The following is a 24,000-nucleotide window of genomic DNA, read 5'->3' as shown; positions in this document are numbered from 1 at the left end:
AGCTGGTAAGCAGATCTTCATCTTTTTGTTACCTTTTGCATTTTGCGCTGCATGCCCAAGTGGCTGCAGTACTCAAGAGCTCAGCAAGAGCGGTTTCCTTGTTCCCTGGGTCACGTATCCGGTGTGTTCGGCCGTCATCACGACCACCGTCCACCACTCCATTTGGCAGGTTTGGCGCTCCAGCGGTGGTCTCCCGCCCCTGAGCGCCCAGCTGTGGCACAAATCCACCCCCGATGTGACAGTCTCCATGGGTCACGAGGACAGGCCTCTTCCTCCCCTGTCCCAGGCTGTTCCGGGGGTGGTCACAAGGAGCCAGGTAAGTGCTTCGATGTCCTTTAGATTCAGCATGGCCACGACATGGTGTGGCACCTCGAGCTCCGCCCCGCCGTGAGGCCCCACCTGCCGGTACATCCGATGACGTTGTCCCTTTGGTCCCCCTTGCGCGGAACTTGGATGCATGGCTTGCGCTTTCCAATCTGTCACGAGGGCTGGTCCGACCGTCCGACTCGGCTGTGCAATTCACTTCGCCGGGCATCCGCCCAGGTTCAGCGGTGTCCACTTCACCTTGGTGAAAGACGAAAACGCTGCTACCTTGCGTGGAGATCGCTACCCTCCTACGGAAGGGCGCGATAGAACCTGTCCCTCCAGCCGAGATGAAGAAGGGGTTTTTTCAGCCCCTACTTCATCGTACCGAAAAAGGCGGTGGGTTGAGGCCAATCTTGGACCTGTGAGTTCTGAACTAGGCTTTACACAGACTCCCGTTCAAGATGCTGACGCGAAAACGCATTCTGTCAAGCGTCCGGCATCAAGATTTGTTCGCGGCGGTAGACCTGAAGGATGCGTACTTCCACGCCTCGATCCTTCCTCGACACAGACCCTTCCTGCGGTTTGCGTTCGAGGGTCAGGCGTATCAGTACAAAGTCCTCTGTCTCCTTGCATCTTTACGAAGGTCGCCTAGGCTGCCCTTGCCTCATTAAGGGAGGTGGGCATTCGTGTTCTCAACTGGCTAATCCTAGCTCACTCTCGAGACGTGTTGTGTGCACACAGGGACCTGGTGCTCTCACACCTTAGCCGACTAGGGCTTCCGGTCAACTGGGAAAAGAGCAAGCTCCTCCCGGTTCATCTCTTTTCTTGGTTTGGAGTTGGACTCAGTCTCCTTGACGGCGCGCCTTACAAATGAGCTCACCCAGTCGGTGCTGGCCTGTTTGAAGGCGTTCAAATAGGGAACAGCGGTTCCACTGAAACTTCTTCAGAGGCTCCTGGGGAATATGGCATCCTCGGCGGTGGCCACCCCGCTCGGGTTGATGCATATGAGGCCGCTTCAGCACCGGCTCCAGACTCGAGTCCCGAGACGGCCATGGCGCCACGGGACACACCGCGTGGCCATCACGTTGGTCTGTCACCGTCTTTTCAGCCCTTGGACCGACCTCTCGTTCCTACGGGCAGATGTTCCTGTAGAACTGGTCCCCAGGTGCGTCGTGGTCATGACAGACACCTCCAAAACGGGATAGGGCACCGTTTGCAACGGGCACTCAGCCGCCGGCCTCTGGACGGGTCCGTGACTGCATTGGCACATCAACTGCCTCGAGTTGTTGGCAATTCTGCTCGCCCTGCGGAGATTTCGGCCATTGATCCAGGGCAAGCATGTGTTAGTTCAGACAGACAACACAACAACAGTAGCATATGTCAACCGCCAAGGTGGTTTGCGCTCTCGTTGTATGTCACAACTCGCCCGCCGTCTCCTCCTCTGGAGTCAGCAGCACCTCAAGTCGCTGCAAGCCACTCACATCCCGGGCAACATCAACACTACGGCGGACGCACCGTCACAACAGGTTACCCTCAGGGGAGAGTGGAGACTCCACCTTCAGGTGGTCCAGCTGATTTGGAGTCGATTCGACAGGCACAGGTGCACCTGTTCGCCTCCCAAGAATCCTCCCCACTGCCCGCTCTGGTACGCCCTGACCGAGGCCTCCCTCGGCATAGACGCGCTGGCACACAGCTGGCCCCCTGGCATTCGCAAATATGCATTTCCCCAGTGAGCCTGCTTGCACAGACCCTTTGCAAGATCAGGGAGGACGAGGAGCAGGTCGTCCTGGTAGCACCCTACTGGCCCGCCCAGACGTGGTGCTCGGACCTCACACACCTCGTGACAGCTCCCCCCTGGCAAATTCCCCTGAGGAAGGACCTTCTTTCTCAGGGAAGGGGCACCATCCGGCACCCGCATCCAGACCTCTGGAATCTTCATGTCTGGCCCCTGGACGGGATGCGGAAGACCTAAGCTGTCTCCCACCTGCGATGGTAGACACGATCACTCAGGCTAGGGCTCCCTCTACGAGGCGCCTGTATGCCTTTTAAGTGCCGTCTGTTCGCTAAGTGGTGTTCTTCCCGTCGGGAAGACCCCCAGAGATGCGCAGTCAGATCAGTGCTTTCCTTCCTGCAAGAGAGGTTGGAAGGGAGGCTGTCCCCTTCCACCTTGAAGGTGTATGTTGCTGCCATAGCAGCACACCATGACGCAGTCGACGGTAAGTCCTTAGGGAAGCACGACCTGATCATCAGGTTCCTAAGAGGCACCAGGAGGTTGAATCCCTCCAGGCCGCGCCTCGTTCCCTCATCGGACCTCTGTAGTTCTTCAGGGTCTACAGAGAGCCCCCTCTGAGCCTTTGCAGTCAGCCGAGCTTAAGGCACTCTCCTTGAAGACTGCCCTCCTGACTGCGCTCACTTCCATCAAGAGGGTAGGTGACCTGCAAGCGTTCTCTGTCAGCGAAATGTGCCTGGAGTTCAGTCCAGGTTACTCTCACGTGATCCAGAGACCCTGACCGGGCTATGTGCCCAAGGTTCCCACCACCCCTTTAGGGACTAGGTGGTGAACCTGCAAGTGCTGCCCCAGGAGGAGGCAGACCCAGCCCTGTCGTCGCTGTGTCCGGTGCGCACTTTACGCATCTATTTGGATTGCACGCAGAGCTTTAGAATCTCTGAGCAGCTCTTTGTCTGCTTTTGGTGCACAGCGGAAAGGAAGCGCTGTCTCCAAGCAGAGGATCGGCCACTGGCTCGTTGACGCCATAACAATGGCATATCTCGCCCAAAACATGCCGCCCCCGGTAGGGTTACGAGCCCATTCTACCCGTGGTGTAGCGGCTTCTTGGGCCTTGGCCAGAGGTGCCTCTCTAACAGACATTTGCAGAGCAGCGGGCTGGGCAACACCCAACACCTTTGCAAGGTTCTACAACCTCCGGGAACCGGTTTTGTCCCAGGTAGTGGCACACAACACAAGCGGATAAGCCCGGGATAGCCGGCCGGGTGTATCACTTGCACATAGTGCCTTCCACCTCCTTTTGAGCTGAAGACATGCGCCGTTAATTCCCAGTAGTGTTCACAAAATTTGTTCCCTGGTTGACCTCCTCCAGCCCCTGTGGCAGTTGAGTTTTCGGAGAGACTCGCTGCCGGCCCAGTACACGCGCTAACTAAGAGCCCGGTTCTGGGGTAGGTGCTCCGCATGTGGTGGTTCCCTGTAAGGCTAACCCCATGCGATCTATATCTTCCGCTAATTCGTTTCCCTGCTGGCAAACTGCGTCTTCCTTGGGCAGAGCCCCTCTGCCCGAGTCTCCATGTTTGTAGTAACTCCTCCCCCATTGGGCAGGATCTACCTTGAAGGCTCTCCACATGGTTGGAAAGACCATGTGACGTATTCTTCCACTTAAATATCCCCCCCCCTCTCACCAGTAACCATGACGTTTTGCAGGCCTGGAAAAGTCATGCAAATTAAAAAATTCTTTAAAAATCATGGAATTTTTATAGTGAAATCTGGAATACCTTCCTAGTTATGCTGAGCTCTAAAATATTTTATCAGCACATTGCACATTTATGTTGTTTTCCAAATAGCCTGTATGTACACGTACTTTAATTAGTTTTCTTTCAAGTTATATTGGTGCAAAATAAACAGTCTTGAGTAGTTTGTCTTTCTTTTTCTTGCCTAAGACACATTAGAGCAAGTATTTAAAGAAACAAAAAATGCAGAATTGAACTATTAATTGAATCGTTATTTGAATCGAATTTCAACGTGTATCTAATCGAATCATTCTGAATTTGCCTATTGTCTGATTTGCTTTCAACCCAAAGATTCACACCCCTAATTTTTAATGGTCTATTCTTAAACCATTTCAATTAATATATGTTAAAAACTTATGAATATGTATGTTAAAAAAATAACTAAAAATTACATGATTTATCTTGTCATGATTATTTATATTAATAGAAATATATTATTATTTAATGCCCGTCAATCAATGCAAATTTGTAATCAAAATAATTACATGGTATGACGATTAATTTAATTAATCATAATTAATAGCATATATAAATATTTGCTGAGAAATCCCCTCAAATAACAATAATTCAATTTATAATGATTAAAAAAATTATAAATAGTTATATTTAAATAACTATAAATAAAATACAGATAATTAAAGTGCATTACATTATTGTGGCACATGAGTAAATCATTAAAAAAGATATACAATAAGGTGCATTTGTTAACGACATTAGTTAATGCAAAATATCAATGAGCAATACTTTTACAGCATTTATTAATCATATGTTTGTTAACATTAGTTAATGCATTATGAAATAACATGAACTAACAATGAACAATCTTATTTTTATTAACTAACATTAACAAAGATGAATAAATGCTGTAAAAAATATATTGTTAATTGTTGAATTGTTGGTTTATGATACCTAATGCAAGTTAACGAATGCAAGCTTACACTTATTGTAAAGTGTTACCAAAAAGTGGTTTAGAATCCTATACAGTATATTGATTATTTCCATATTATTCAACAGAAGACTGCCATAGGTCTACAGCTCACAGCAATCCATTTTGCAATTGAATTTGTCTCGGTTCCATCGCGTAATAAGCATACAGTTTTTAGTCGCTGTGTCAAGTTAAACGTAGTTTGAAACTTAGAAAAACACATCTTGAGACCCCTGTGTTCGGACTTGCCCTCCATCAAGCTGTGTTTATACACAAGTACGTATTCTCATCCTGTGCTGTCTGCTGTCAGTAGTGTGGTTTGTTCTCTGTATAAGCTGCTCATTGCCTATACAGCTGGAGTTTCACTTACTGCCCCCTTGAGAAAACAGGTGGTACTACAAGCTTGAATTATGGTCCGGGGACATGATTAATTGCGTTAATTTATTTTATGCATTATTTTTAATGAATCACACTGAATTAACACGTTACGACAGTACTAATTATTATATAAAATTATTAAAAATATGATATTGTATCAAAATTGTAGTAATAGTAAATAATTCTAGTAGCAAATAATAAAAATAGTATTAATTTAAAAATAATAATAAAAAAATAAACTACTCTCTTCTGTGTGCTAATCATTTTTTATTTGTGCTACTATATTTTTTAGTTCACTAGCACCAGTGCTAACACCTAAATAAAAAAGCGAGACTGATGTAGTCAACAGACGAGTACAGTACGTGCAAACCATTCACACATCATGAGCAACTGTGTCTCGAGTGAACACGTTCACTGTGTGTCAGTCACACTGCGTGGTTGAGTGAATGACAGCCTACATTTTTGTTCTTTTTTTTTGCTTTTTGCCTATAAGATTCCATACAGCTTCTAGATCACTGATCAAATAAGCAAATTTGTGACATTAACCATGTTGGCTCATTTTGTAAAAAACATTCAGGTTTTCTTGCTTCCATTGAAGCACACAAGATGCTCTGTGGACCATTCTCAAATCATGCTGGAGAACATGGATCATCAGGTTTTGCACAATTTTTTGACCCCTGTGATAAGATGTCCCAAATCATGTTTCTTAATCCTTCTCTCTGTCTCTAAGCTCAACGGGTGTGGCACTTCCTGCACCGTACTACTCTCTGGATGAGGAAGACGAGAGGCCCTTCATCTGCTCTCTGGCGCAGGATAACGGGATTATGTCCTGCAGTGATGTGCCGGCGCGGCGTGTGGCAGGACACCAGTGCTGTCTGGATATAGATGATCTACTACATCATCAGGCTCTGGGCCTGCCGACCGAACCCTTTGTGAATGCTAGTGCCATCGTACCTGGTGTCTGTGTCAATTGGAACCGATACTATACCCAATGTCGCACGGGACACAAAAACCCACATAAAGGAGCCATCAACTTTGACAACATCGGATATGCCTGGATTGTTATATTTCAGGTAACTAAGAGATTCATTTTCATCAGAACATTTGAAAATAATTATTCAGCTCTTGAAACTGATGTTTTTTCTACTTTATTTGTGATTATAAAAAAATAAAAAAACATTTTACTAAGAATTTGACCAAGTTTTTGCATTGTGTTTAGGTCATTACTCTGGAGGGTTGGGTGGAGATCATGTATTACGTCATGGATGCTCATTCCTTTTACAATTTCATCTATTTTATTCTGCTTATAATAGTAAGTACACACAAACACACAGATTAATGTGTCTGATTCTCTGTGTGTTTGTATAAAAGCAAGAAGCAATTTTCTTTATTTTTCTTTATTTGAGATAATGATTATTTTGAATAGTTTTGATGCTTCAGGCTGTTTTGACTTTTTTAACTAACTGACTGAACCATTATGTATTATGTATAACAATTATGTTTACTGTATTTATTAATGTTTTCACAATTAATGGATTGTACATATATTTATCTGAGCTTTTAAGTAATTACATTCCTTCAGGTTAATGTGGGCATCCCATAATAACCCTGCTGATGTTTCCACCTGCTCTGAATGAAGGGCAGTGAGACAGGTTTGAGGTTTGCAGTGAGATGGGTGTGTGTTTGCAGTGAGTGAGACAGGAATCTGAAACTTTGTCTCAACCACACAGGTCGGGTCGTTCTTCATGATAAACCTGTGTTTAGTCGTCATAGCAACTCAGTTTTCGGAGACCAAACAGCGCGAGCATCAGTTGATGCAGGAGCAGCGGGCCGCCTGTCAATCCTCCAGCACATTGGCTTCGCTGGCCGAACCAGGCGACTGCTATGAGGAAATCTTTCAACTCATCTGCCACGTCCTGCGTAAGGCGCGTCGACGCACTGCTGCATTCTTCAGAAATCTCTACTGTAAACCACAGGAGCAAACACCAGAGAAAACAAATGTTAACGGAGGAGACAAGAGCCTCCAACAACATGGTGAGAGAGGGATTAATGGACGAATAATTGGAGAGATGCATAGACAGACAAATGAACTGATGGATGGACAAATGGATAAATGGATGAATGAATGAATGAATGAAAAGATAGACAGATGGACAGATAATGGATGAACAAATGGATGGATAAATGAAGAGATGAATAGATGAGTGGACAAATAGATGAACAAATGGATGGATAGACAAATGAACGGATGATTGGATGGGTGAATAGATGAATGGATGGACAGATGGATGAGTGGATGGATGGACAAATGTATGGATAAATAGACAGATGGATGAATTAATGTATGAATAGGTGGACAGATAGATGGATTGATTGAAAAATGATATATAGATGGATGGGCATCAGTTGGATGAATGGATGGATAAATAGATGAATGAACAGACGAATGAATGAAGGAATGGATGGATGAATGGATGAATAGGTGGATGGATGAATGGATGAAAAAATGGATGAATAGATGGATGGAAAAATTGATGAATGGATGGATGGACAAATGAATGGATGAATAGGTGGAAGGATAGACAAATGGATGGACAGATGGATGGATAAATAGATAGGATGGATGGATGAATGGATCATAGGATGGATGAAATAATGGGTGAATGGAACAATGGACAGATGAATAGACAAATTTATGAATGATTGTTTGAATAGATGTAAAGATAAATTGATTGACAAAATGGATGGATAAATGAATGGACAAATAAATGGATGGATGGAAGAATTGCAGGATGGATGAATAAGATTGACAAATGGATAGATGAACGGACCAATGGTTGGAGGAATGGATGGAAGAATAGATGAATGGGCAGACGGATGAATGAAGGTATGGATGGATGAATGGATGGTTGGATGGATGAATGAATTTACGAATAGATGGATGGACAAATGGATGGATGAATGGGAGGATGGATGGATAACTGGATGAATGGATGAATAGAAAAATGGATGAATGGATGGATGGATTGATGAATGAATAGATGATGGATGGACGGACAAATGAACGGACAGATGGATGGATGGATGGATGGACAGATGAATGGGTCAATGAACAGATGGACAGACAGACAAATGGAATGATGGATGGAAGGATGGACAAATGGATGGATAAATGGACAGATGGATGAATTAATGTATGAATAGATGGGCAGACAGATAGATGGATGGATTGATTGACAAATGGATAGATAGATGGATGGGCCATCAGTCAGATGAATGGATGGATGGATGGGTGGGTGGATGGATGGATGGACAGATGAATGGTTCAGTGGATGGATGAATGGAAGGATGGATGAAGGATGAATGGGTGGATGGACAAATGTACGGATAAATAGACAGATGGATGAATTAATGTACAAATAGATGGGCAGATGGACAGATGGATGGATTCATTGATAGATAGATAGATGGATGGATGGATGGATGGATGGATGGATGGGCCGTCAGAAGGATGAATGGATGGATGGATGAATGGACAGACGGATGGATGGATGAATGGACAGACGGATGAATGAAGGAATGGATGGATGGATGGATGAATGGATGAATAAATGGATGGATGGATAGATGGATTAAGGAATGGATGGATGGATGGAAAAGCTGATAAATGTATGGATGGACAAATGGATGGACGGATGAGTGGACGAATAGATGTACGGATGGATGGATAGACAAATGGACAGACATATGGGATGGATGAATAGATATATGGATGGATGGACAGATGGATGATAGGATGGATGAATGAATTGGTGGACTGACAAATGGACAGATGAATAGACAAAATTATGAATCAATAGATGGAAGATGAATTGTTTGAAAAACGGATCAATTGATGGATGGACGGAGAGATGGATGAATAAATGGGCGGATGGAAGAAAGAATGGACAAATAGATGGATGAAAGAACTGAAGGATGGATGGATAAATGGGTGAATGGATGGATGGATGGATGGACGGACAAATAGATGGGCAGAAGAATCTGAGCTCTGCTCTCAATACACTGCAGATGAAGCCACACCCACCACATCAGCAGCCAATCAGGAGACAGAGGAGGGAGCAGCAGAAGAGACAGGCAAGCATCAGAGGGCGGAGGGGTCGTGTCAGTGGAGGGGCCGAGAGCTATGGATGGAGATGAGGGTCAAACTGTGGGGAATCGTGGAGAGTAAATACTTCAACAGAGGAATCATGGTGGCCATCCTCATCAATACAATCAGCATGGGCATTGAACACCACGAACAGGTACACACACACACACACAGTCTCAGACACGTGTCTATCAGGCATGTTTACAGTATCTTTGCTTGATAGACAAACTGCAGGTTGTCCAGATAGTGTGGAACCAGGAGTTGGAGATGTTTGAGGTTCAGTCTCTTACAGGTCTTCGTGATGTGTGAAGTGAGAGCTGCTGGTCTGTAGTCCTTAAGACTTCTTGCACACTTCAGCTTTGGTACTAGAAACACACAGGATGTTTTCCAAAGCTGAGGCACCTTACCCAGTCTGAAGGAGAAAAGAACAGAGACTGCAGTAATCCACAGAACTGGTCAGCACATGATCGTAGAACCCTTGAGCTGATTCCCTCAGGCTCCACAGCTTCTCTTCTCACCTGCTCAGCACTTACAGACAGGGCGAGTGGAAGTTGCATGGATGATGTTTCCAGGTGTAGAGTCTCTGGGAGGTCAAGAGGTTGTGGAGGGGAACATGCGGGAGAACGGGCCAAATCAAATTCAGCTCATTAGGGCCTGTCCAAATTCCTCAGCCCTTCTGAATCTCCAGCCTGTGATGGTTCTCGTTCCTCTCCACACTTCCTTGACATTATTCTGCTGAAGCTTGCACTGCATCTGATTCTTAAAATTTGTCTGCACTCTTCTCAGTTCCACCAGTCCTGAAGCCTATTTTCCTCTGGCTCAGTTGTGGGAACAGAATTATCCACACAGAATTTGGTTAAATCTGATGTTCTGCTTTTACATAGGTTTACAAACAAAATAAATGAAAACACAGGCGCTGCTGTTGCAGATAGTCAAACCTGATGGCACCCAGAGTATCACTTAATGATGTCATGAACTTCACAATCTTTGTCACATCCAAGTACTTCCTCAAAAATGCTCATTAGGTCAGATTGAAACTGGTGATTTTTCTTTTTCAGACATACAGTGATTGGCTCAGTCTACTCAAACACACTTATACTCAGGGACATACACACACCAAACACACACATATACATATATAGTGTATGAAAAGACCCTAAAGAAGCCATTGCTTCTTTCTTTTTTCCCCCTCTTGCTCTCTCTCTTTCTCTCTCTCTCTCTTAGTAGACATGCATAAACCCCTGGATGGTTTGAGGGTTATAAACAGAAAACAAAGAGAACAAACACACACACACACACACGCGTGCACACACACACACACACACACACACACACACACACACACACACACAAACACAAACACACACACAAACTTGTTTTATATCATTGTGGGGACTCTCCATAGACTTCCATGCATTTTATGGATTTTATACAGATCTAATGATAATTTCTATCCCCTAAACCTAACCCTCACAGAAACCTTTCTGCATTTTTACATTTTCAAAAAAACATCACAATGTAAGTGATCTCAGGATTTACTATCCTTGTGGGGACATTTGGTTCCCACAATGTAATATAAACATAGTATACACACACACACACACACACACACACACACACACACACACACGCACATTTTTAAATATTTATTTATATCCACTCGACATAGAAATACAATAAGCACATAAATAGTTCAGATGCATGTTTGCAAGAAACGTTTCAGGTTACACATGTCAGTATTCAATCATTAGCATCAAGGATACAAATAACAATGCCTCCTCAACACACTGCGACTATCTATAATGTCTGATACAGAACAGTCTCTGGCCAGCTATTTGGCCTTCCTTTTGGACATACCCGTAACCTGTAACCCCCTCACTACAAGCCTGTGTACATGAATAAAGATTAAGAGTTGACACTTATACCCAATGTTGTTAATACACTGAACAAGTGGTTGATATTTAAACAGTTTAGTGAAAAAAACCTCCTCTAGACACTTCCAACATGTCAAATTTTACAGCAGAGTGTTTAAATATACCAGAAGATACATTTTCAGTTAACAAATCTACAATACTGTCATGTCAGGCAATGTAAAGGACACCCATTTAATACATGACTCAAGGATTCAATTACTTTATTATTGTGGTGTAAACAGCTGGAGACATTTCTATCTGGAAACCATATAGAAAGATTCAACCTTGTTAGCAAGACTTGTAGTCTTGCTTTAATTGTGAATTTAATAATGTCCTCATCCATTGCAGAATTTCTCAATATTGAGTGAGAAACTGAATGATCAGCTGAAGAGAGACATGCCAGTTTCCCCTTCAATTTCAGCTTTTGCTGCTGTTTGTACAAGTCTAAAAATGTCTGCGTGCATTTGTCTCTGGAAGCTGGTACAATGTTCCATTTTGGTTCACTGTTGTCCTGATAGAAGCCAATGGGTCAGTTTCAATTCATCTGAAAATTTCAATGTCTCAGAGGAGGACCGTTTCCACTCCAATCTAACACCTGTCCAGTAGCAAAGATCATTCAGGTCAGGCCAATCAGACCCGACTCCAAAGCCAGCAGAGTGTGTGTCTAGTTCACCACTTGGTTTCTTCATAAACCCCAAAAAGGTGGATCCAGGTTCTCTAGGAAGTGGGACTTTACGCCACGTAAGGTCTAAAACAGTGATGCTCTTGCACGTTCACATACAGTTTTGTCATCAGTGTTTAGCATATTCAGCAGATGCGAAAGCCTTGTGGTGATGTAAATCAATCAGGTCTAATTGCATCGAGTATTCTGATATTATTATTTCATCAAACTGCTCCTTCCATTCAACAGCCACATTAAATTTGTGTCCTAGGTATGTATATGTCTCATATCTAGAGTACACTCGTACAGGTTGATTATTGAGTGTGAAGACGGGAGGTTTATCAGACTTTGATACCATCTATTACCCCCACTCCTCCTCTCATAAAATACAGCACATTTAGACTCCTTCACTTGCAAGCCAGACCATTCCAGAAAAGAGTCAGTCTTGCAAAGCATGTTCTTTATGACACTCTTCTGACGGAATGAGAGCTGTACATCATCAGCATATCCCTGAACAGGGTTTGGAGAAATCACATCAGGTGGTGCACACTGATGCATCCACTTCAGCCACTGGTTAGTAGCCACACACACACACACACACACACACACACACACACACACACACACACACACACTCACACACACACACACTCACACACTCATACACACTTGCACACTCACACACACACACACACACACACACTCACACACTCACACACCCACACACACACACTCACACACACACTCACAAACACACACTAACACACACACTAACACTCACACACACATTAACACACTCACACACAAACACTCACACACACACTCACACACTCACTAACACACACACTCACACACACACACACACACACACACACTCACACTAACACACACACACACACACACTAACACTCTCACACACTCACACACAAACATACACTGAGTGTATGAGGACCCTCCCTAACCCTACCCCTAAACCTAACCTTCACAAAAAACTTTCTGCATTTTTACATTTTCAATAAAACATCATTTAGTGTGATTTATAAGTGATTTGAATTATGGAGACACTAGAAATGTCCACATAAACCACATTTATAGCATAATACCCTTGTAATTACCAGTTTATAACCTAAAAAAAAAGTCCTCGTAAACCACTTAAACCTGCCCACACACACACACACACACATACACACACACAAACACACACACACACACACACACACTCACAAACACACACACACACACTCACACACACACAGGACCCTCCCTAACCCTACCCCTAAACCTAACCCTCACACACACACACACACACACACACACACACACACACATGTTGGTGCAGCTATCATTATGAGGACTCTCCATAGACATAATGATTTTTATACTGTATGAACTATAGATTCTATCCCCTAACCCTAAACACTCACACACACACACACACACACACACACACACACACATACACATGTTGGTGCAGCTATCATTATAAGGACTCTCCATAGACATAATGATTTTTATACTGTATGAACTATAGATTCTATCCCCTAACCCTAACCCTACCCCTAAACCTAACCCTCACAAAAAACTTTCTGCATTTTTACATTTTCAATAAAACATCGTTTAATATGTTATTTCCCTTGTGAGGACCACCCAAAAGATCCTCACAACCAGAAATGTCCTCACAGAACAGGTTGATTCTCAATACTTGGTCCTCACAAGTAGAGCAAAACCTGCACACACACACACACACACACACTCACTCTCACACACACACACACTCACACAAATACACACACAGACATACACACTCACACAAACACACACATACACACACACACACTCACACAAACACACACATACACTCACAGACACACACACACACACACACTCTCACAGACACACAAACACACACTAACACTCACACACACACTCACTAACACACACACTAACACTCACACACACACACAAACACACACACAAACAGACACACAGACCCACACACACACACACTCACACAAACAGACACACACAAACACACACACACACACACAAACACACAACACACACAAACACACTCACACAAACACACAAACAGACACACACACAGACACACACACACACAAACACACACTCACACAAACACACACTCACATAAACACACAAACAGACACACACACACACACACACACACAAACACACTCACACAAACACATACACACACACACACACACAAACACACACACACAGACACACCCACACACACTCACACACACACACACACACACAGACACACACTCACACAAACACCCACACACACACACTTTCTCCTTTTCATTTCATAAACAGAGAGATTTAATGAGTTCTCTTTAGATGAGTGTGTGAGTCTAGAAATAATCTAGAAAGATCTGTTGTGTTTTTTTGATCATTTGTAAGTGGCATTGGTTAAAGGCGGCTGCTAAATGTGTAAATGTATACATGAATCTGCTGTTGTTGATGCGTGTAGCGTCTCAGATGTTCAGTGCTGTGAATGGACTGTACAACATCTGCACAACAGTATTAGATAAATCACCAACATAAACAAGATGAATAAATGAAGTACTGTATGTGGTGTTATTATCTACAAACTCATTTCTAGATGTATTTTCTTCTCCGTGTGTCATAAAGGGTTTTTCAGATACGTTTTGAATGTCTTATCCTTTCCTCCCCAAAACACAAACGTGTTTACTTGTTCAAGATATTTTTCAGCAATTTTCAGCATCAATTTAATTTCTGACCAGTATGAAATTTGAAATTTTGTCTTTTGACGAAAATTTCCTTTAAATGTAGTTAATATTTCTTCATGTCATATTCATTCATTTTAGTCCGTTTTACTAAAATGGCATAAAAGTTTATTCAACAAAATATATTTGAGTTGATGTGTGTCAAACTTTTACAGACTGAAGTTTAAACATTTCGAACATTTGAAGAAATTCATTAATTTAAACAACAAAATACAACCTTATCCTTATTGTGAACACCTAATGAGCTCCTGAAATATACAGTGTGTACTTGATGCATAATTATAGAAAACTGTGTTTTTTTTTCATTATAAATTGTACTTTTAAATGTGCTTTTATATATTTTATGTTTTTTATTTATTTATTATAAATTTGATGTATTTTCTGCATTAATTCAATCATGGTATTGCTAAGCAGAAAAGAAACGTCAAATAAAAGCATTAAATAAATATTCTAAAGTGTTACTATTCTGAATTCTGCATGCGCTCGAGAGTGTTATTAATTTTCCATATTCATTGCTAGTTTTCTGAGCATTTTAAAGGCTCTATTTGTAAATACTGGAACAGCAGCATTCATTTAGTGGTCAAACTACATATTGATCTGGTTCAGTCCCATCATGCATTGCTCCTCTTTCACAGTGTTTGTAGAATATCATAATCGTAAATGATGAAGGATGTTAATGTCTTTTGTTCTGATCATTAACTGTGTTCATGACTTGAGTTAATGGAGTGTTTCCTGTTGTGTTTCCAGCCAGAGGAACTGACTAATGTTCTGGAGATCTGTAACATCGTCTTCACCAGCATGTTTGCCCTGGAGATGATCCTGAAGCTCACGGCATTCGGCTGCTTTAATTACCTGCGCAATCCTTACAACATCTTTGATGGAATCATCGTTATCATCAGGTAATGACACTCGTGGGGTTTAACATATTGATTACCCCAGAAAATAATTTCAAGTCATCCCTTAGTTTGTAAAAGCAAATACAAATCTCAGTAATGCACTTATGGGGCAAAACATTACACTTGTACTAAAGTTTAAATACACACTTTTTCAAAAGTCTCACCACAACACTGAAAAACTATATGTGTTTACATGAGACTGTTGGGAAAAAATGGTTTCCTCTCTCCTGTCATGACCATGTAAAGCAGTTAAACATGGTAACTTCTGTATAATATGTTCAAGGACACCAGAAAGGGTGTTTACATACCACAAACTCCTCTCACAAGAATTACATCAGTAATATTTTCTCTGGTTTGCAGTGTGTGTGAGATTGTGGGTCAGTCTGATGGCGGTCTGTCGGTGCTCAGAACGTTCCGGTTGTTGCGTGTTTTGAAGCTGGTTCGTTTCATGCCGGCTCTGCGCAGACAGCTGGTGGTTCTGATGAAGACTATGGACAATGTGGCGACATTCTGCATGCTGCTGATGCTCTTCATCTTCATCTTCAGGTGAGTGTGTGTGTGCACACGTTAAACATATAAACAATCAGTCAGTAATTACACTGATTTGAGTCTCACAAGCCTTAATTATCAGCTGTATCTTCCCAAGCCACTGATAACTTAAAATAGTTAAACTACTCTTTTAAAAAGTAATTAGCTACACTACAAGCTACTAACAATAAGTAGCTAACCCCATTGAAGCTATTTAAAGAAGAAAATTATTTTAGATACATATTGTAACAATTGGATGATCAGATGTTTTTCAGTAATATCACCTTATATTGAATATGTTATTAAAGTGACGTTCCCTTATGAAAATTTACCATGCTTTTACTACAGTAACCATAGTTCTGTTCTCAACACAAATGAAAATGAAATATCTGCCTTCTGAGTTTTTCTCTGTCTGTCTACAGTGTCTCACTTCTCACAGACTGTCTGTCTCTCTCTCTGTCTGTCTGCAGTATTCTGGGGATGCATATTTTTGGCTGTAAGTTCAGTCTGAAGACAGATGCTGGAGACACAGTACCAGACAGGAAGAACTTTGACTCTCTGCTTTGGGCCATCGTCACTGTGTTTCAGGTAAATAAAGACCTCAAGTCCAAACAAACTCAAAGAGATATGAATATGTTCTCACATATATGTGTGTGTAGATTCTGACTCAGGAGGACTGGAATGTGGTTCTGTATAATGGCATGGCCTCCACGTCTCCTCTGGCTGCTCTGTATTTTGTGGCTCTGATGACGTTTGGAAACTACGTCCTTTTTAATCTGCTGGTGGCCATTCTGGTGGAGGGGTTCCAGGCGGAGGTGACACACACACACACACACACACACACACACACACACACACACACACACACACACACGAATAAACTCAACACTGCATAGAGCTCCACTGAAGCTTCAGTTCAATATCTCTGTGTGTCTCTCAGGGTGATGCCAATCGTTCATACACTGATGACGACAGATCGTCCTCTAATGACAGTGAACAGCACAAAGACTCGCTCACATTCTCTGGTATGATTATTATTAAGCTCAATTGACAGCATTTGTGGCATAATGTTGACTACCACAAAAATTTATTTCCTTTTCTTAAAAAAAAGAAGCAGAAATCTGGGTTACAGTGAGACATGTGTTATACATCATGATGGCACCACGGATGGCCGCCTCGGTGTGGAGCGCTCCTATTGTTTTGTTGTTTTTGTTTGTTTGTCCTGTGATTAGTCATCTTTTTCCAGTCAGTGTTACCAGGGACGGACTGCTGAACATTCGGCAGCGTATAGCAGACAATCTTTTCCCGGTTTTTGAATATTCGGATGCTTTGCTGGACATTTTAGTCAGAGGCGCAGCTGTGTTGTTCAAGAGATGCAGGCGAGGGAGACGAGCAGGCGCACTAGTGAAGCTCCTTCAGCACGGCTTTCGAACAGCGCTGCCGAGCATTCATCTTGCGAATCTCCAATCTCTCCCTAACAAAACTGATGAACTACATCTCCTCGCCCGCACAAACAAGGACTTTTCAAACTCTGCTGCCTTGTGCTTCACAGAAACCTGGCTGAGTGAAGCCATTCCGGACAGCGCGTTACATCTGCCGGGCTTTCAGCTGTTCAGAGCGGATCGCATCGCGGAGTTAACGGGGAAAACGACAGGCGGTGGAACATGCTTTTCATCAATGAAAGTTGGTGTACAGATGTAACATTGTTAAAGAAGATGTGCTGTCCTAATTTGGAAGTGCTCTTTATTAACTGTAAGCCGTTCTACTCGCTGCGGGAGTTTTCCTCATTTATTCTGCTGAGTGTGTATATCGCACCAAACGCGTGTTTGAACACAGCGCTGCAACAGCTGACTGATCAAATCACAGACACAGAACAACAATACCCGGACTCAGTTATTATTATTCTTGGGGATTTCAACAAAGCAAATCTCACACGTGAACTGCCCAAATACAAACAGCACATCACATGCCCCACCAGAGACAGAAATATACTGGATCACTATTACACAACAATAAAGGATGCATATCGCTCTGTCCCTAGAGCAACTTTGGGACTATCTGATCACTGTCTGGTTCATCTTCTTCCAACCTACAGACAGAAACAAAAATCAGCTAATCCTGTAGTAAATACTGTAAAGAGATGGACCAACGAAGCAGAGCTGAAACTACAAGCCTGCTTTGACTGCATTGATTGGAGTGTTTTTGAGGCTGCAGCCACAGACCTGGACGAGCTCACAGATAGTGTGACATCATATATCAGTTTCTGTGAGGATATATTTATTCCAACTAGGACTTATTTAATATTCAACAATGACAAACCACGGTTTACAGCAGAACTCAGGGAGCTTCGTCAGGCCAAAGAGGATGCTTACAGAGTTGGGGATAAAGTCTTGTCCAATCAGGCCAGGAACACACTGAATAAGGAAATCAGAGTGGCTAAAAGAAGAGACTCTGAGAAGCTGGAAAACAAGTTTTCAGCTAACGACCCTGCATCAGTGTGGAGTGGCATGAAACAACTTACGAATTACAGGACTCCTGCCCCCAACCCTGTGGTGGACCAACAACTGGCTGACGACCTGTATGTGTTCTACTGTAGATTTGAAAGGCCCAGTCTCACACCCCACACCCACTCTGACCTTCACTTCACACAAACATCAACACCTCCTGCAACCCCCCTCCTCCCCCCTCCTACTACTCAACCTGCACTTAAGATCTGTGAAGAAGAGGTGTGCCGTGTCTTCCGAAAACAAAAGACAAGGAAAGCACAGTGCCAAGATGACATTTCACCTGCGTGTCTTAGTTCCTGTGCTAACCAGCTGGCCCCCATTTTCACACTGTTTTTCAATAGATCACTGGAGCAGTATGAAGTCCCATGCTGCTTCATCATTCCTGTCCCAAAGAAACCAAAAATCACAGGACTTACAGGACTACAGACCTATCGCCCTGATGTCTGTGGTCATGAAATCATTTGAGAGACTGTGGTTGGCCCACCTGAAGGACATCACTGGACCCTTTCTAGATCCCCTTCAATTTGCTTATCGAGCAAACAGGTCTGTGGATGATGCAGTCAACATGGGATTGCATCATATCCTGCAACATCTGGACAGACCAGGGACATATGCAAGGATCTTTTTTGTGGACTTCAGTCCGGCTTTCAACACCATCATCCCAGCTATACTCCAGAATAAATTACACCAACTCTCTGTTCCCATGTATATCTGTCAGTGGATTACCAGCTTTCTGATGGACAGGCAGCAGCTTGTGAGACAGGAGAAATTCACTTCCAGCACCTGTACAATCAGCACTGGTGCCCCCCAGGGATGTTGGCTCTCCCCACTACTCTTCTCCCTCTACACCAATGACTGCACTGAAGCTCCTGAAGTTGCAGATTACACCACTGTCATCGGCCTCATCCGAGATGACGGTGAGTCTACATACAGAAGGGAGGTTGAACAGCTGGCTGTCTGGTGCAGTCAAAACAACCTTGAGCTGAACACGCTCAAAACAGTGGAGTTGATTGTGGACTTTAGGAGGAACCCCCCCAACACTGACCCCCCTCACCATTCTAAACAGCACTGTGGCAGCAGTGGAGTCATTCAGGTTCCTGGGCACTACCATCTCACAGGACCTGAATTGGGAGTCCCACATTGACTCCATTGTGAAAAAGGCCCAGCAGAGGTTGTATTTCCTTCACCAGCTGAGGAAGTTCAACCTGCCACAGGTGCTGCTGATATAGTTCTACTCAGCAGTCATTGAGTCTGTCCTCTGCACTCCTATAACTGTCTGGTTTGGATATCAGAAGACCACAAAGGACAGTTCGGACTGCTGAGAGGATTATTGGTTGCCCCCTGCCCCCCTTCAAGAACTGTTCACTTCCAGAATGAGGAAAAGGGCTGGACAAATCACTCTGGACCCCACTCACCCTGCCCACTACATTTTTGAACCGTTGCCTTCTGGCCGTCGCTTCAGAGCTCTGAGCACCAGAACCGTCAGGCACAAGAACAGTTTTTTCCCTCAGGCTATCCATCTCATGAACAGTTAAAGCTGCCCCATTAAGAATAATTATGTGCAATACACAGTTTAGTCTTTTTTATGTTTATCCAACACATCCAACGTACTCTGCCTTGCACTGTATATAACAGATTTGTATTTAGTTTTGCACTACGTATGTGTATGTGTGTATGCATGTATGTATGTATGTGTATGTATGTGTATATATGTGTATGTATGTATGTATATATACACTATATTGCCAAAAGTATTGGCTTATCTGCCTTTAGATGCATATGAACTTAAGTGACATCCCATTCTTAATCCATAGGGTTTAATATGACGTCGGCCCACCCTTTGCAGCTATAACAGCTTCAACTCTTCTGGGAAGGCTTTCCACAAGGTTTAGGAGTGTGTTTATGGGAATTTTTGACCATTCTTCCAGAAGCGCATTTGTGAGGTCAGACACTGATGTTGGACGAGAAGGCCTGGCTCGCAGTCATCACTCTAATTCATCCCAAAGGTGCTCTATCGGGTTGAGGTCAGGACTCTGTGCAGGCCAGTCAAGTTCTTCCACACCAAACTCACTCATCCATGTCTTTATGGACCTTGCTTTGTGCACTGGTGCGCAGTCATGTTGGAACAGGAAGGGGCCATCCCCAAACTGTTCCCACAAAGTTGGGAGCATGGAATTGTCCAAAATCTCTTGGTATGCTGAAGCATTCAGAGTTCCTTTCACTGGAACTAAGGGGCCAAGCCCAGCTCCTGAAAAACAACCCCACACCATAATCCCCCTTCCACCAAACTTCACAATTGGCACAATGCAGTCAGACAAGTACCGTTCTCCTGGCAACCGCCAAACCCAGACTCGTCCATCAGATTGCCACATGGAGAAGCGTGATTCGTCACTCCAGAGAACACGTCTCCACTGCTCTAGAGTCCAGTGGCGGCGTGCTTTACACCACTGCATCCAACGCTTTGCATTGCACTTGGTGATGTATGGCTTGGATGCAGCTGCTCGGCCATGGAAACCCATTCCATGAAGCTCTCTACGCACTGTTCTTGAGCTAATCTGAAGGCCACATGAACTTTGGAGGTCTGTAGCGATTGACTCTGCAGAAAGTTGGCGACCTCAGTGCACTATGCGCCTCAGCATCCGCTGACCCCGCTCTGTCATTTTACGTGGCCTACCACTTCGTAGCTGAGTTGCTGTCATTCCCAATCGCTTCCACTTTGTTATAATATCACTGACAGTTGACTGTGGAATATTTAGCAGCGAGGAAATTTCATGACTGGACTTGTTGCACAGGTGGCATCCTATCACAGTACCATGCTGGAATTCACTGAGCTCCTGAGAGCGGCCCATTCTTTCACAAATGTTTGTAGAAGCAGTCTGCATGCCTAGGTGCTTCATTTTATACACCTGTGGCCATGGAAGTGATTGGAACACCTGAATTCAATTATTTGGATGGGTGAGCGAATACGTTTGGCAATATAGTGTATATATATATAGTCTTATTGTGTATTCTATATATACTTAATTTTCTATTCAATTACATTTTTATTTATTTATTTATATTCAATTATTTATTATTTTTTATTATTATCTATGTCTTGTTGATGTTTTGTATTGTTGTACACTGGAAGCTCCTGTCACCAAGACAAATTCCTTGTATGTGTTAGCATACTTGGCAATAAAGCTGATTCTGATTCTGACACTTGCAATGGAATTGAATGGGGTCAATTCGTGAACGTTGAAGAGATGGTGAATTACCGTTTGTCTCTGTGCCTCCTATAGATCCTAAACTCTCGTCTCTCACTCCGAACGGTCATCTGGAGCTGGAGCCGCTGGCAGAGGGAAAGACCAGGACGAGCTTCTCTGAGGAGTATCACAGGAGCAGAACCGTCAGTCTGTGCAGGAGATCTTCCTCTCTAGTCAGTACCTCTCCGGAAGTTTTTCCTCCATTCATTTCTCCATAGGGACTTCATAATGTCCTTCATGAAAGAGTTTTAAGCTGTTCACACCGAACACATTTTTGCGTCTGCTCGCGCTGTTTTTCAATCGGTTTAACATTTACTAGATGGATGTTTTTGACCACTACACTACTTTTAATATGTTTTAGCATCTCTTACAGAAGTGATGCATGTTTAGACAGCGTGTCAATTTAAAAAGAAGTTCAACTGTTAAAAACGTGTCTCGAGACACCTGCGTTATGATCTTGTCGTTGCGCTGTGTCTTGCTTTTGTAGAGCATGAATGTGTTTGTTCTAAATGGCTACTGTCTTTTAAGCTTTAGCCAGTACTACACATACTCGAAAAAAAAAAAATAAATGTTTCTCTCAAAGTCACCAGAATTAAAGGCTTTGGTGTTTTTTTTTACTTAAAAATAACTTTGTAAACATGTAATTTTGGTTCTGTTCACTCTACGTCACTTTGAAAAGTCTCATTTTATTCCACTTGATGGCAGCAAAAAAATATTTTTCCATCACAATATACAGATCTAAAATGTAGGTGGCGCTCTAAAGCATTTTAGCCCTCACAGATGTGCTCGTCCATAGACATTCAGTCTAATTTTCAGTTCAAGCACCAACCTTGCTATTTCATTGAATATCTCGGCCTCTGAGTGGACTAGAAGCTCAATCTAGGTGTCATTAGAAATCTGAGATCTTCCCCTTTTATCATCAATAGTCAGTAACATATAATTTTCTGATGATTTGCTTAGCATCCTTTTTCTGCTGGATGGAATATTTTGTTCTGGACATCTAAGATAAGGATTATTCAGCCAAGCAAGCTCACAGACAAGTAAAAAATGTCATTGTTTTTTTAGAAAACTGCCTAAGGTAAAAGCAGATATAAAGTTTTTGGCTACTTGGAGCTTACAGCAGAAGTTTTCAGAGCATAAACGAGACTTTGTATTTGATGACTTACATAAATCATATTTCAGTTTGTGATTCTTTTGAAAATATTTCGAACTGTGGTATTAGGGCAAAATAATTTACTGTACAGTCACATTCCTGATAATGAGAGCTTTCATTTGATATATGACTTGTCCATTTAGGTGCTATTTGAAGGACTTTTATTTTCATATAAATATGTCTACCCCATTACCTCTAGGGGGCGCTAATTTGCAACGCAAATGTTTTAAGGCCTTATTTTGTTATTTTATGTAACATAAATACAGAAGTGATGGTTATCTCTGAAAAGTTCAGATTCTAAGCTTTCAAATGATACCTCATATGCCTGACTTATGTATACGGAGACTTTTACCATTTTAAACGTAAACCTTTTTCATGATATAGCGCCCCCTTTAGCCATGTCATTGGGTCCATAGAGTTTAAATGAGGGAATGAACTACAATCCCATGAAGCATTGCGAATTATGTAATTGAAGTAAAAACAATGGAAAAATATGAAATATTGATTTAAAATTATTTGTTTAAAAAGTATAGAAAGAATATATTTAATATAATATAATTAAATTGGAAACTATTCATATATATACAAATATATAAGTAGTTTTAGAGTGTATGTACTACACCATTGGAGTGGGCGGAGCTCTTTTGATGCAATTCTCTGATTGGTGAATTTTTCTTTAGGATTTTGGGTAGTGTAGTTCTTCACCAGGAATTCTGCATTACACATGATTTGTTTTTTTAAATTTAGCTGAATTAAGGTTGACCGATGCCTTCAACAGAAGCATGTGCCATTGATTAACAACCTCAGAGCTCATGGTAGGTCTGTCTTTAAAGTTTTATAAGTTATCGTTAATAATCAATTCCCCTATTGAGAAAATGAATGCGACTTACAATTTTTAGAGGGTTAAGACAGAGGTGTTTTAGTAGCGTCTCAGATTTAGAAGCAAAAACAGAATTGGCAAGTTTTATACATTTTATTTTTTTGAGTCAGTTCAAACCGTCTGTCAATGAATCAAAACTCGTGTACACAGAAGTCTCATCGTGGC

The 24,000-nt window shown here is 42.5% G+C and overlaps 1 protein-coding gene across 1 annotated transcript in view; it reads left to right on the top strand.

The window, feature by feature from the left end:
* Window positions 1–24,000, top strand: part of LOC127446217 (voltage-dependent T-type calcium channel subunit alpha-1I-like) — a 168,928-nt gene that overhangs the window by 75,457 nt on the left and 69,471 nt on the right. The window contains exons 6-15 of the mRNA XM_051706967.1: window positions 5,859–6,201; window positions 6,348–6,440; window positions 6,859–7,225; window positions 9,146–9,429; window positions 15,374–15,525; window positions 15,883–16,068; window positions 16,521–16,638; window positions 16,710–16,865; window positions 16,991–17,075; window positions 21,839–21,975. Of these exons, the coding sequence (XP_051562927.1) occupies window positions 5,859–6,201; window positions 6,348–6,440; window positions 6,859–7,225; window positions 9,146–9,429; window positions 15,374–15,525; window positions 15,883–16,068; window positions 16,521–16,638; window positions 16,710–16,865; window positions 16,991–17,075; window positions 21,839–21,975 (1,921 nt within the window). The remainder of the gene's footprint in view (window positions 1–5,858; window positions 6,202–6,347; window positions 6,441–6,858; window positions 7,226–9,145; window positions 9,430–15,373; window positions 15,526–15,882; window positions 16,069–16,520; window positions 16,639–16,709; window positions 16,866–16,990; window positions 17,076–21,838; window positions 21,976–24,000) is intronic.

This window comes from Myxocyprinus asiaticus, chromosome 9 (genome assembly GCF_019703515.2).
Source record: "Myxocyprinus asiaticus isolate MX2 ecotype Aquarium Trade chromosome 9, UBuf_Myxa_2, whole genome shotgun sequence".
NCBI classification, from domain to species: domain Eukaryota; kingdom Metazoa; phylum Chordata; class Actinopteri; order Cypriniformes; family Catostomidae; genus Myxocyprinus; species Myxocyprinus asiaticus.
The sequence above is the reverse complement of the archived record's forward strand: the minus strand, read 5'-3'. Positions and strand labels throughout refer to the sequence as shown.